The following is a 14926-nucleotide window of genomic DNA, read 5'->3' as shown; positions in this document are numbered from 1 at the left end:
ATGGGTGCCGTCAGAATGAGAGTCCAAACAGCTGATGAAAACATTTCCGATAATTTCACAGTTCCGATGAAGAAACAAACTCTTCTACATCTTGGATGGCCCTGAGGCTGAGTAAATTTTCAGCAAATTTTCATTTTTGGCTGAACTACTCCTTTAATGGACAGATGCTATAAATATAGTGCTGTAACACAGTTTGAAACAATATCGAAACACTGTAGCACTTAATAAAATATCACTTTATTTCTCTTACAGTAACACTCATCAAGGCATATCATTCAATGGCATTATCATACTTTATATGAAAACACGTTAAGCTACCAACACAGATAGCCAGCAGAATTTTACATACTCAAAAAACAAAACAAAAGCAGCAACAACAATCGGCTGGTCTACATACACAAAAGCAAGAACCAGTAGAAACCTTGTATCACAGTTTATTTTTAATGTGGTGTGTGAACCTAATCACAAAATAAACGACAGACATTTCCATAAAAACTACAAAACAGACAACACACCACAAGTCTTGGCATTTCTGAGGTTCACGCCTCAGTCAAAATCAAGTACAAGTACGTTTACATTTACATGCAATAAATGTTGAATCAAACTGAGATAAGAAATACGGTAGTAAGTACATTATCAGAGCCCTTAGATAAATCAGATATGATACAAAAGCACATCTTTAAGTTTTGCATTAATTGTGCAAAAAGGGTTATGAAAAGTATGTTCGGAATAATCAAATACACTGACTATTAATGGTGAAATATTCTCTGCAGCATCAGTGTAATAATGTATATGGAGTTAACAATACATTATATACTTTGCATACTTGATTCGACAGAACCATCAAGAAAACATCAGGACAAAGACGATTTAAAAACTGAAATAATTTGTAGCTTTAAGCGCTGTTCAAAGTGCATATAGAGTAGTTTTGTCTTCCCTGTGCTTGTCAGGTAAAAACTTGAATAAACAGTGTTTTTGTCTGAATATCCAGTACTAAAAATGGCCTAAAATATTTGCTACATCAGTCATTTTGCCTGTGTACGACCTTTGCAAAATTCATGACAGCTGGGATCCAGACTTAAATGTGATGGACAAGATCCTCACTGACACTTTGTCAAATAAAACAGATTATAGTCACGATGTGCAAATGTATCTGTATGGTAATGAATAAAATGAAGAGATGCTGCTGCATTTCAACAATGCAGGATCAAAAACAGGGTCAAATTTGAGGAAGTCTAGTGCAAAAGCACTTGGGCTTTTCATTGTTCACATTTCAAACGTGACAAACGACTACATACCACCATCACACAGCATGCATAAATACTTTACATTTTCCAGACTAACAAAAACGCCACCTTCTTCAGCACTGCCTACACCACGCAAGCTATATTCAAGGCATTTACCATACAAACTTCTACATTTTTTAAAATGTGGGTCTTGCAGGAACCACGGTGATGTTACCAAATGTTCAGCCACATCTGTGGGCATCTTTAGGCACGTTAAGATAGCCATACAGTTTGCAAGAAGGACGAGAGACTCTGTGGCCCTTCATATATGTACAGTACACAGCATAATCCTGCACTGTGAGCTCTTGTGAAGGATCACAACTCATTAGGTAGAGAGTAGATGGGCAGCGCAAGTCTGTGCAAGAGCAGCGGAGACGTCCTCACTGTTCCACTGACAACAGACATCACTAGCACTAAACTCCTAGAGAAAGAAAGTCAGTTAATTTAGAAGAAGCTATTAAGACATTCAGGGATTCCAATAATATAATGTAATGTAATGTAATATAATTAGTTATATTTAAAAAATAAATAACATTAATTAAAAGTGATGGTAAAGACATTTATAAATGTTTCAAAATATCTCCATTTGATATAAATGTTGATCTTTTGAACATTCTATTCTTAAAAGAATCCAGAAAAATTTCACAATATTATTGTTTTTCTGTATTTTTAATCAAATCGATGAAGACTTGGAGCGCATTAGCGGTCAAAACTGACCCCAAACGGTAGTGCATGTTACATTATTGTAATTTTGAAATACTTCAAAGTTTTACTATCTGAAAATAAGTCATATGCTATAGCACTAAGTACACACAAAAGTAACTAACCTGTTTCATTAACGTGCTCCTAAGTTTCCTTCTCAATAGTCAAGGCTGGGTTGCTCGTACCTGTTAGAAAAATACGGACTGAGCACCATGTTGTTTGACCACATTGTAATACACATTCATAACTGTAAATTTATCTTATATCTCTAGTCAAGGTACACAGAACACTCAAATTGTTTTGTGTATTGATGTCAGATGTGATGCATCACCTCGCTTGTCTCTGTCTTCACTTCCTTCTGACTGTCCGTTATTCAGCAGTCGGCTCTGAGACTCTCTCAGAGGTTTAGGTGGAAACTGATGGGATTCTCCAGCGCTAGAAAAGAATGAAAAAGGCATGAATAGAAGGCTCTGCATATCATCAATACAGTATCCCACAATGCAATGTGCATTTCTACTGTGACATTGGAAGCAGAAGTAATATCTACTACAAATTTTTTTCTTGACTCATTGTTTGATTGCAATGTAAAATTTTTAAGTAAAAAAAGACATTTTAGTTTCAATAACTAATTCATTTTAAGTTAAATATACTATGTGTGTATTAAAATTTAACTCATTTATTTAAGTTGAGCTAAGTAATGTAACATTCACTGCAAACCTAGAATTTCTCTGTTGTATTCACTTGAACAGCGATCCAATTTCATTGTTAAAACCATGCAAACCTTACAAAGATCAAGGAAGTGTAACTGGCGTAAATTAAGTGCTTCAACTGTCCAGTTAGCAATAGCACTCATTCTATGAATAAAGCAGTCTATAGTAATCTACTATAGTAGTCTTAATGTTTATAGACCCATCCTCATCCTAACCACAGCCTCTACTCCTTAGCACAATAAGCCCCAAAAATACAGACATAACAGAAACCAAACAAAACAGAACATTAAACACTAACAGATCTCCCCCTATATTAATCTTGTGCAAGAACACATAAAATAACAGTTAATTTCAACATTTATTCCTCTGAAGCAAAGCGTGCTGGGAACTATAAACTAGCTTGACATAATGGTACAAATAACAATCAATTTATCTTAACTGGGGTTTACTGAGTAACAAAGACATAGTATGCTAATAGTGCAGATTACAATTAAAATCAACCAATTGTACATTACGTAAAGTCAACTAAAAAGTGTTAGTTAGGACATCTGTTAGGTTTTACAGTGTAATATCTGCAACATTTTTGTGATACAACTCAGTTTCCTAAATTAATCATTCATTCTGAGCCATGAACCTTTTGATTGAAGGGTTGCGTCCAGAGGGAGAGGAGGGTTGTTCGGGGTCTGCGTTCACTAGACATGTGGGGAATGAACAGCCGTCGCCCAGACTGCAGAAACACAATGTGATGCTGAGGGAATGAGATCACAGAACACTCACACCAATGCTTTCAGTGCTACTGGACAATAACTGATACCTTGAAAAAACAGGCAACAGCCAGTATTTCTTTTCATCTCCAAACACCTGGCAAAAGTTCTTGCTTGTTCCTAAACTGAAGCCGTTCTTGTCTGGTCCGTGCTGGAATGTAGGAGCTCTGAAAGCCTCTGACGAGAGAAACATTTAAACCACATAAATACATAAAGATGCTTCATATACAAACCTACTAACATGATTTTTATTTTATTTTCTCTAAACATTGAATTCTGTAAAGCCTAAAATATGAAATATTAGTCAGAAAAAAAAAATAAAAAAAAAATAAAATAAAATAAAAAATATATATATATATAGAACAGTATACTGAACCTTTAGACTAAATATTTTATAAAATCTAAAAAAAATCATATTTGATACATCAGGCTTTTATAGGATAACATGAAGCTCATACTCTAGGAGGAAAAAACACCAGTTTTATTCAAAAGCCCAAACCAAGCAAAAATATGCAATTTGGGGCAATTGCTGATGTATCTATGGCCAAAAAGTAAGATGAAATTCTGATAGCTTGTAATGTACATCAACCTGATCTTTATAACTCTATAGCAAACATAAAATGCATTTAAATATCAGTTGTCACTGTATATCTCCCAATAATATACGTCTTAGTAATATGATATTTAAATGACTGAGAGATATACAAATAAATGTTACTCAAAAACCGAATGCATTATACGTGACCCTGGACCAAAAAAAGGAGTCCATTCCATGAAATTGAGATCATCTGAAAGCTACATAAATAAGCTTTCCATTGATGTATGGATTGTTAGGATAGGACAATATATGGCCGAGATACAACTATTTGAAAATCTGGAATCTGAGGTTGCCAAAAAATCTAAATATTGAGAAAATCGCCTTTAAAGCTGTCCAAATTAAGTTCTTAGCAATGCATAGTACTAGTCAAAAATTAAGTTATGATATATTTACGGTAGGAAATTTACAAAATATCTTCATGGAGCATGATCTTTACTTAATATCCTAATGATTTTTGGCATAAAAGAAAAAAATAATTTTGACCCATACAATATATTGTTGGCTATTGCTACAAATATACCCCAGCGACTTATGACTCATTTTGTGGTCCAGGGTCACATATGTGATATTATGTATGGATAATCAAGTTGCTTCAGCCCAGTAAGTGTTCATCTTATTACAAACAATAGAAAAGTTATTCTTACATTTACTTTATAAAAATTTTTTTTTTTTAAATAAACACTAATTTTCATAGCAAAAAGACACATGAACCACAGATTGGAAGGGTGACATTTTTTAAATTATACTAAAAAGCCTTTTACTTGCTAAAAAGTATAAACTATTCATCAGATGACTGAAACAAGTGATAGATTGTGTACAGCTGGTTTTTCAGTAAAGCTTTGATCATGTAAATCGTTTAGAGGCCTTAGAAATTCACATATCAAATATGATACAGTAGGTTCCACAGGGTTAAGACTAGAATATGTCTGTTGCTGAGATTAATTTTCAACATTTTCAACTTATGCGTCTTGACACCCTTGCTTTTGCCAGAAGACTGGGCATGTTGTCACAGATACATGTTCCCTTGAGGATCTGCCACAATGGGCAGACTGCAAGAAGACCTAAACACCACCTGCCCCAGATCTGAGCCACTGGATGAATGAGACGTATTTGATCAGGCAGTGCGCGGACAGACGATCACAGAAAGCATAATACACACTAATGATGAGCCCGTGTTTACTACTGAAATCCAAGGGTAATTAAAGCACAGCCCACTCACCCAAGGTGGATCTGTTCTTGCAGACAAGCCAGCAGTGATAAGCAAACAAGAACGCTAGGCTCACTGAGAACGTGGAGGCAGCGAAAAACAGGAACATGATGTGAAACTTGGCTTGGGTATCAGGCAGACCATTCTGTGAGAAACACGGGAAAGACTCTAAATGCACCACAAACCGCCATACAAACAAACAAAAGACAGCCTGGGCCTAATTTAAGCTAGTTGATATATAGATTTTTACAGAATATAATATGTGTGGAGCACTCAATTCACATCGTAAAGGTTGAAAAAAATTAACTGAAGAAGCAGGAGCAAGCAGAAGAGGGATACATGGTCCCTACGGACAATTTTTCCTATGTTTGCTTGTCTACTGGATCTAACAGAATTTGCAAAAGCTAAAGTGTTATGCTAAGGGAAACGATCAAAACTACTGGAACTCAAGGAATAAGTCAGTCAATCAAAGCACATCAATAATGTCTGTGATTGACTCAGTCCTACCAAATACTGGATTAGACGATCATGTGTTTTACCATCAACCTTTCAAAATAAAAACACACTTTTTATTGAAAAGCAATGATCAAAACATGATATTGCTCGGGCTGGTGTTCTATTAAATTACAGACAGCCTATCTGCACATTCAAAATTATTTCTGTTTCCTCATATAAGCCGAAGAAATTAATAATTCATACTTACAGTCCAGAACTGAATGAAATACTGCAAGTCAGTGGCAGTGACGAAGAGGCAATACAACAAAGAATATGCTAGGAAGAGCATGAAAAACTTGTAGTTGGCGAAGCCCACGCAATTGTTTACCCTGTCAAAGAAGATAAAAAGCATCTATTAGCCTCAATAAAATTGGATATTAATATCTATTTTGATTGAAAAACACTGCCCAATATACACTGGAACAAGGGAAAATGTGCAGTTGTTACCTTTCTTGACCCTAATGTTTTCTGTAAAATGTAGTGTAATCAGATTGATTCAGTACATTTAAATAATAATTTTGACTTAAAACATTTTTATAGTATTGCCTATTTACTAGCTACACAATGTAACTTTTGCCCATCTTGCAGTTGAAGCATAACATTTATAAATACTAAAATGTACTATTTATTTATACATTTTAATTTGTTTATTATGGTAACAATGACGTATGATTTTGTTTGAATATGATGTGATTTGTACAGAAACGTACAATTTTTTGAAAACAAAAAAGTGCAAGCATGAAGGTTCACCTCTAAACTGTCAGTGTGGCCTAAGCAGATCATACAAACAAAATGTTTATATTTCAAGCAAAAATGCAACAGTGTACCTTTAAATGACAAAACTGAATATTGTTTATTGAAGAAAAAAAAAAAGGATTGTTTTCTTGGTCTAATAGAATCCCAGAAATGTTTGGTGCATGTGCTCCTTCCGAGACAAAACCCTTTTTATTCTTGCTTTGCATTTAATCTACTGAGCCAGTACATACCACGGACAATGGTGATCCATCTTTAAAATGCACCTGTAAAACAGCAGAGGGAGGAGCTGGTAAAATACAACACAGCAAAATCTAATATGTGTTGTGTCTTTAAAAAAAAAGAGAGAGAAGACATACATATCACAGGCAGAGCAATGATGACATCGATCAGGCTTCAGCAGCAGACAGCGATCACAGTAGCGGATAGCTGTATCAAGACAGCTTGTTAAAACACAGATCGATAGGATTCACTGAAGACAGATTGAAACAAATGTAACTGTCTGTGACCATTATTTGTTACTGAACCTAAATCTGGGCTGAATGGACTGTTACAAACTTGGCCTGCTAACCGTGGCACAATTAGGAAGTGCTGAACTTAAAGAAAAGTGCCCACCTCCAGACATTGTGCGTGTGTAAATGGGCAAATCCTTAGCAATTCTCCTCAAGATCTCTTGTTGAGATTCTCTCCGATCTTCACGCTCTAATAGCTCTTTGTCAGAATGTGACAGGTGGAACTGAAAGGAACAGACGAAAACCAAAACATTTTGATATGATCTGTGTGACAAGCAGCACGCTCTGCACTCAGAGATGTGAGAGGAGTATGACTGATTGCCAGTATGAGCCATATGTGGTTTCTCTATTTCAGTTTGTTTCTCATTCTCTCGACTTGAAATAATAACCGCTTGCAGTGAGGTGCTATAGTTACAGCAACAATCGCATGCGATTTACAACGCAACATGCGGTTTTTTTCAATACGTGTAACCAACGACTCATCCTAATGGGAGTTATACCATATATTTACAAATATTACATAGTAATCTCTGCCTGCAGGAAATAATATCCATTATAAGCCAACACCTCATAAATCATGCTGAGTATATGCTGTGCAATAACATTTAAATTGATTTCTTACTTGGAGACGACCACAGTCTAGTCTCTTCAGGTGTCTTCTATTCATTCCTCATAATGTTTACTATGAAATGAATATCTATTAATAAATAACTTATTTCCGTAATTAAAAATACTCACCTCTTTGAGTGGGTTCATAGGTTTTGTGAAGATGGTTTGCCAGTATGACCACACGAACATGATGAAAAGCACATGATATACCAGGACGTAAACTACTGTGATACAAAAAATATTTATTGAAAGGAAAATAGAGATATTGTAACTATAACATTTCTGACAACATATGCCTTTAAAAAAAATTTTTTTTTAATTTTAATAACATTTATATTAAATAATTAAAGCTTCACTATTATTATTATTATTGCTTAAGATTGTGATAAAGGATTATTAAACTTATTAAACTTTGGTGTGTAACTCATCCTGGGTGGATGTTTTGTGGGGGGGGGGGGTTACAATTTTCAGCAGGCAAATAATAATTTAAAAACACACACACACACACACACACACACACACACACACATTAAAAAAAATTTTTTTTTAATTTTAATAACATTTATATTAAATAATTAAAGCTTCACTATTATTATTATTATTGCTTAAGATTGTGATAAAGGATTATTAAACTTATTAAACTTTGGTGTGTAACTCATCCTGGGTGGATGTTTTGTGGGGGGGTTACAATTTTCAGCAGGCAAATAATAATTTAAAAACACACACACACACACACACACACACACACACATGAAAATATGGGTGAAAATATCCCACTGACTTACACTACTGTTCAAAGGTTTGGGGTCAGTACGATTTTTCTATTTTTATTTAAAAATACATGTTTTTGAAAGTTTCTTATGCTCACCAAAACTGCATTTATTTGATCATAAATATGGTAAAACAGTAATATTGTGAAATAGTGATTTAAAATGTCATTTATTCCTGTGGTGGCAAAGCTGAATTTTCAGCATCCTGTCTTCAATGTCACATGATCCTTCAGAAATCATTCCAATATGCTGATTTGCTGCTCAAGAAACAATTCTGAGTATTATCAATGTTGAAAATGGTTGCGCAGCTTCCTTGCTGCATAACATTTTTTTTTAACAAAAAAAATCTTACTGACTTCAAACCTTTCAATGGTAGCCTACAATAAAAGACCCACTTACATTTTCTTTAGAAAATGCAAAAATCATTTCCAACAAGTAAAAACACTGTAAGAAAAAGCTGACTTACTTTTCTCTCCCATGTTTTCAATAGTATCTGCAGAGGAAAGAGAAAGAGAAAAGTAACTTTGTCTCTACAACTTTGTTAATGCTGTATGATTTGAATTCTGCACTGGCTATTATTGTATAAACAGTGGGTCAGAAACTCCTTGTGCATTTCATAGAATGTCAGTGAGCAGCACATGGTTCTCAGCACAGTTCTCTGATCGCTGTTGCTGTACGGAGACTCTTGATCAGATGCCCAAAATTCACTAGCTCATAATTGCATCTCTTCAACTGGTGTGCTTTGAGAACATTAAGCTATATTGTGGTGATGAGGTTTGAGATACTAACCACAACCACACAGGAAAATAGCTCAGTTTCAAAAACAAGATACAACCACCCTCACAGATGACACAGAAGGTACCGCATCAGTGATAGCTTTGTACCTTTTTTCTGAGAGTAAGCATATAGTTTCTTCAATAAATATCTAGTTCTTTAAGTTTATCGTGAAGTTGCAGTGTCCTAAAAGCCTCATTAGATTATCCTCTTATTTAATGTGGTTGGGCTGCACTATTCTCTATCCAAAATATGCTCTTTGAAAGATGATAGTGCCTGGCACTAAAGTAAAAAACTGTAATTCCTCTGAAGCACAGAGCAGAAATGGAATCCCAGAATGCAGTGCATCTCCAAACAGATATTTAAATTGAGTATGTGTACCCTAGGGTGCACTCAAAAAGGCAAGTAAAGAATTACTGCAAGTCTGAGTACACCTTATATACTGTAAAAAGGTCATTATCATAGCACCCTGTCATAGACCTTAGTCAGGAGAGACACCGTTTTAATTTAACACAGATGAAAAGGAGGCTGTGAGGGACAGACTTAAAGTTTTAACAATGCATACATATGCTGTATAAAACTCCTAGATCACATTTCACTATGTTTTATGGAGACTGTGTTAACTATAAGTTGTTGTTTTTTTTGGAAAGACATTTGTCAGCTGAATAATCTGTATGTTGTTAAACAACTGTACACTCCATTAAAGGGCACCTAATATGCCCCTATTTACAAGATACGTCTCTAGAATTTCAGCTCAAAATACCCCACAGATCATTTATAATATCATTTTGAAAATGCCTATTTGGAGTGGAAGCAGAAACACGTTTTCATGCCTGTATCTTTAAATGCAAATGAGCTGCTATTCCCCGCCCCTTTTCCAGGATAGGACGGTGCCTTTACAGCTAGCACCTCAGATACTCTGCTAAAAAAAGCATCTGTTTTGTTTTGATTATCATGTCTATCGCGCTGAAATCATGTGTTTTAAAGCCATATCAGTTTAAACCCTTGATACATATGGTTTTCTGAATGCACGCGCACAGAATGCAGCTGTCACACAGCATGCAAGTTACTAAACTAAGTTCTCTTGCATGTCTTATTGCACTTAAACTGTCAAATACACACAAGTTTATGCTAAAAATTAAATGAAAGCAGCGCAATACACAGTATCTACTGCTGTCTACGCTGTTAATATGACCCAAACAATAAAATAACAACGGAAAATCACTCACTGCTCTAGACTGAATAACTTTTGTAGCTTTAATAAGAAGACATTTCTTACTTGAGTGCTGCTTCTAAATGCTCTAGCATACAGATAAACATGACGGATTGTGCGCGGCTCATTCAGGGCGGGGTGTCTGTCAACAGTCATGGGCGGGGATTGTTAAATATGATGTCACTTTTTACAGATTCGGCAGACGGCTCATTCTAAGACACTGCTTCTGATTTACAGGGGTTAAAAAAGGAGCAGGTGGATTTTTATCATTCTAGGGTGGTTGTGTACACACACTGGCACTGCCAACACACATTTATGTTCAACAAACATGTAAAAGTGAATTTTGCATAATAGGTGCCTTTTAAACACACTGTACTTCTATCCCTACACAGCCTCATTTTCAATCCTGTCAGCATGGTGCTACTCTGACTAAAGTCTACTGGTATATAACCCTTCTCCATTGAGACACTGCTTCTGATTTACAGGGGTTAAAAAAGGAGCAGGTGGATTTTTATCATTCTAGGGTGGTTGTGTACACACACTGGCACTGCCAACACACATTTATGTTCAACGAACATGTAAAAGTGAATTTTGCATAATAGGTGCCTTTTAAACACACTGTACTTCTATCCCTACACAGCCTCATTTTCAATCCTGTCAGCATGGTGCTACTCTGACTAAAGTCTACTGGTATATAACCCTTCTCCATTAGAGTAATCATCAACAAAATCATCAACAGATGACAAGATACATTATTATCAATTTCAACAATAAAACAGTTTCTTTCCCTGAAGGTGTCAGTGTTGCTGTCTAAGAAATGTCAAATGTGTTTGTTGCTAAACTCAGTGTGCAGCACAAGTGATTTGACAGCAGAAATAGGTCAAGTAGAGATTGGTGAGGTTGAGTTTGACAGCTTGGCGGTGAGATTAGCTTTGAGACATAAGGATCAGTAGACAGTATGTTTATAACAACATTTGTCACCTAAGGTTCGGTAAAGACTCACTGACCTCTCATTACCATGGCCTGCTAAGATAGATGCAAAGACAGTATTAAAAAGTTAACGGATCTTTTAAACCAATACTGTTTGTAACGGTTTTGGCTATTCACATGCTTGTTGCAATGAGCCAACTAGATAATCCTATTGAACCAATGCAAATTAGTAGCTTTCAAATTCAGACAATAAAGCCTTCATGGTTTTCATTCGGTCATCCTGGAGTCAAGTGCTCAGTTTGAGTACAAAGCAAGCATACGAAGACCCACTGTTTGTGGTTCAGCATAAACTGGTATGAACTGCCAGTGGGAACAGCAGTCAGAAGTGAGGCCTGGCCATTGACGCTTCACTCAGTGAAGTCTCTGGGGAACATCACAAAGCTGCTGTTTTATGCACAAATATTTGAATGTCATTTAATTCTATTAAAAGGAGTTCAAACACACAAACCATTAGTCTTCAGTGAAAAACAGGGCATCCTCATGATCATCCACCACTCAAGAGAACAATAAAGCCCCTTCATGCTGTTTTTATGGGACCATGATAGCAGATGTTATCAAAGGAGTGAATGATGTTCTGAAGTTAATGTGAACACAAACCTTTGCTTGTTGCGCACACATAAATAAGCCACAGTCTCAACAAATGACACAGTACATAAAGTTTGAAGATATTGTTTACAGTTGTTTACAGCAACAAAACACTGTCTGGGAGAGAAGAAGTTTTTTTTATGATGGTCTTAATGACTAACATGGAGTAGCTATAGAGTAATGCCAAATTGTTATATAAAGTATTGTATATGGGTCAGTGACGAAATGCTTTTTTGACTGGATGTAGGAATACATTGTAGTTTCTGAATTATTACTGGTATTATTAATATTTGTGGGGCATAAAGTAAAAAATGTGGTGTTAACTGTCCTGAGATTGCAACAAAAAAATGTTCATTAAAAATGGTATTATTATTTATTAAAATAAAATTTTTTTCTTAATATTTAAAAGACTGTCCAGCAATTCAACGCTCAATGTGGCATAACCAACATGAAGAAAGCTATTGTCGTCATGTGACAAGAAAACCATAAAACAGAGGCTGGACCCTACACTTGAGTTTGTAAAATATATATATATAAAATAAATAAATATATATATACACTGCTGTTCAAAAGTTTGGGATCAGTAAGATTTCTATTGCTTTTAAAGAAGTTTCTTCTGCTCATCAAGGCTGCATTTATTTACTCAAAAATACAGGAAAAAACTGTAATATTGTAAAATATTATTACAATTTAAAACAGCTGTTTTCTATGTGACTACATCTTAAACCGTAATTTATTTCTGTGGTCAAAGCTGAATTTCCAGCATCATTACTCCAGTCTTCAGTGTCACATGTTCCTTCAGAAATCATTCTAATATGCTGATTTATTATCAATGTTGGAAACAGTTTGTGCTGCTTAATATTTTTTTGGAAACTGTGATACTTTTTTCAGGATTTTTTAATGAATAAAAAGTTAAAGGGGTCATATGATGCTGCTAAAAACAACATTATTTTGTGTATTTGGTGTAATGCAATGTGTTTATGCGGTTTAAAGTTAAAAAAACACATTATTTTCCACATACTGTACATTATTATTTCTTCTCTATGCCGAACGGCACGCCCGGCGGATCGGATGAATGAGTGGCAACCACATGTGACGACCCCGGGCTGGACTCCGCTTCGTCCACAGTGAAAGTTGATGTATTTCCTCAGCGACCAGCACATATCAGCTCTAGGCATGACGAAGCGGATATCGTCCTCTTTTGGAAGACCAAACAAAGTAGTTTTGCTTTCACAACGAAGCACACAGCGTCTTCACGAGAGGGCTGCAGCCTCAACACTACTACAGCGAGAATAAAAGTTACGCCTTCTTTCTTTGCGTGAACATTTGGGCGGCGTTATGCAAATCTTCCCACACAGTGACGTAGATATGTGGGGGCATGTTAGAACGAGCCGTTTTAGCTAGGTGTGGTTGACTCTTAACGTTTATAAAGAATATCTCTTTAGATTTGAGACTTTAGTCTTTGCAATTTTACAGATCTTCTTTATGCACCAAGAGCTTGTAACACTCCAAAGAGAAAGGGAAAATTGAAATCGCATCATATGACCCCTTTAAAAAGAACAGCATTTATACAAAATAGTTGACTACTAATAAACTACTTATTCATGACTTCAAAAAATGCATGATATTTGTAACATCAGAGAAACAGAGACTAGCTAGATAGATGTGTTTGTACTTTTTAATTGAGGATTTTTAAATAGTATGTTTTTCCAAAATGTATGAAACTAACAGAATACAAATATTACATTTCTAGGAACTTGGCTTGTGTATTTTTTAAAAGATCCATTTTTTTTTTAATCTCACACATGCATCCTGATCCTTATTAGTCACTGACCCATATATGTTTCCAGTTTTGTAGTTAAGATGCAGAGACATGCTTAATATTATAATATTAAGGGTTCTAATACAGACACTTTCAGAAACACATGCACATATAAAGAGAGAGGTTAAATTAATTAATCTCATACCACTTGACACTAATCATGACCCACTCTTAGTAGGTATGGCTCCCTCAATAGCAGAGACATTGCTCTAGTAAGAGAAGCAGACATATGCATAACACATGGTCGAAGTCAGGTGTTATTTATTAATTCTCTCGCCGTTTCACTCCAACTTCATTCAGAGAGCAGCTTCCAGTCTTACCTATGCAGAGCTGTACTACATAAGCGTAGTAGGACCATGCCACGATCAGACTGATGAACAGCACAGGGATCCAGTATAAAACTCTCCAGCAGTCAACGCTACGCGAGCCCGACGGCGCCATCTTTCTATCTGATGACCTAAAGTGTCTAAAACGACAAGTTCAGCCTCACCGGGCCCGCACTGTTTCTAAAACATCATATCGTCTTCCGCGTACAGCTGTGCTTCCTCTGCTCCTCCATCCTCCGGTCGCTCGTTTGCAGTGTAGCGCATCGGTAGGTTCCGCCCCTTTCTTCAAACTTACACTACGCTCACGCGATGCAGTGGAGGTGTTACTACACTAAAGCCTGATTCTGCTGGCTTGTATCATCACCATAGGTTTGTCTGCTATACTTTAGAAATGGTTTTCTATATCTAGTATATTTAAAATGTTACTGATAGCGCAATGTGTCCTCACACTACAAAATAGGATTAAAAATGTCACACCAGCGTTCAATAACACTTTACAATGTTACACTATAATTAAATAATATAGTGATAAAAACGTGTGAATACACATTAAGCAGTGTTGGGGGTAACTCATTACAAGTAATGCGAGTTACGTAATCAGATTACTTTTTTCAAGTAACTAGTAAAGTAACGCATTACTTTTTTAATTTACAAGAAAATATCTGAGTTACTTTTTCAAAAAAAGTAACGCCAGTTACTTTGTTTTCCCATTTATTGACTGACAAGTCTCCTGTCCCCATACTGGGAGAAATCAGGAGTACAGAGGAATTGTGTGAACATGATGCTACTGTAGTTCTAGACTAAATGTGA

The 14926-nt window shown here is 35.7% G+C and overlaps 1 protein-coding gene across 3 annotated transcripts; it reads right to left on the bottom strand.

The window, feature by feature from the left end:
• Positions 1–234: 234 nt before the first annotated feature.
• On the bottom strand, positions 235–14399 carry LOC107565725 (palmitoyltransferase ZDHHC2-like). 3 transcript variants are annotated; one of them, XM_016250993.1, is made up of 14 exons: positions 14111–14399; positions 8873–8899; positions 7766–7860; positions 7131–7251; positions 6875–6944; positions 6749–6781; positions 5971–6091; positions 5775–5813; positions 5280–5412; positions 3513–3639; positions 3333–3425; positions 2320–2423; positions 2114–2173; positions 235–1707 (listed from the first exon to the last, which is right to left on the bottom strand). In XM_016250993.1, exons 1-13 carry the CDS (start codon positions 14229–14231, stop codon positions 2133–2135), a joined length of 1125 nt encoding a protein of 374 aa, XP_016106479.1. In that variant the 5' UTR covers positions 14232–14399; the 3' UTR covers positions 235–1707; positions 2114–2132. The 3 variants fall into 3 exon arrangements, with proteins under 3 accessions (XP_016106479.1, XP_016106480.1, XP_016106481.1); XM_016250994.1 differs by having other exon boundaries at positions 7766–7857; XM_016250995.1 differs by lacking the exon at positions 5775–5813.
• Between the last annotated feature and the right edge of the window lie 527 nt (positions 14400–14926).

The sequence above is a fragment of the Sinocyclocheilus grahami genome, unplaced genomic scaffold, assembly GCF_001515645.1.
Source record: "Sinocyclocheilus grahami isolate Dianchi unplaced genomic scaffold, SAMN03320097.WGS_v1.1 scaffold1020.1, whole genome shotgun sequence".
Taxonomy (NCBI): domain Eukaryota; kingdom Metazoa; phylum Chordata; class Actinopteri; order Cypriniformes; family Cyprinidae; genus Sinocyclocheilus; species Sinocyclocheilus grahami.
Note: the sequence above shows the minus strand (reverse complement) of the source record. Positions and strands in the feature narration are given on the sequence as shown.

Coding starts and splice junctions, on each gene's coding strand:
- LOC107565725 (XM_016250993.1), bottom strand. CDS start 14,231: ATGGCGCCGTCGGGCTCGCGTAGCGTTGACTGCTGGAGAGTTTTATAC. Junction 3,640..5,279: donor CAAGAACAGATCCACCTTGG/GTGAGTGGGCTG, acceptor TTCTCTCGTCAG/AGGCTTTCAGAGCTCCTACA. Junction 2,424..3,332: donor CGCAACCCTTCAATCAAAAG/GTTCATGGCTCA, acceptor ATTCTTTTCTAG/CGCTGGAGAATCCCATCAGT.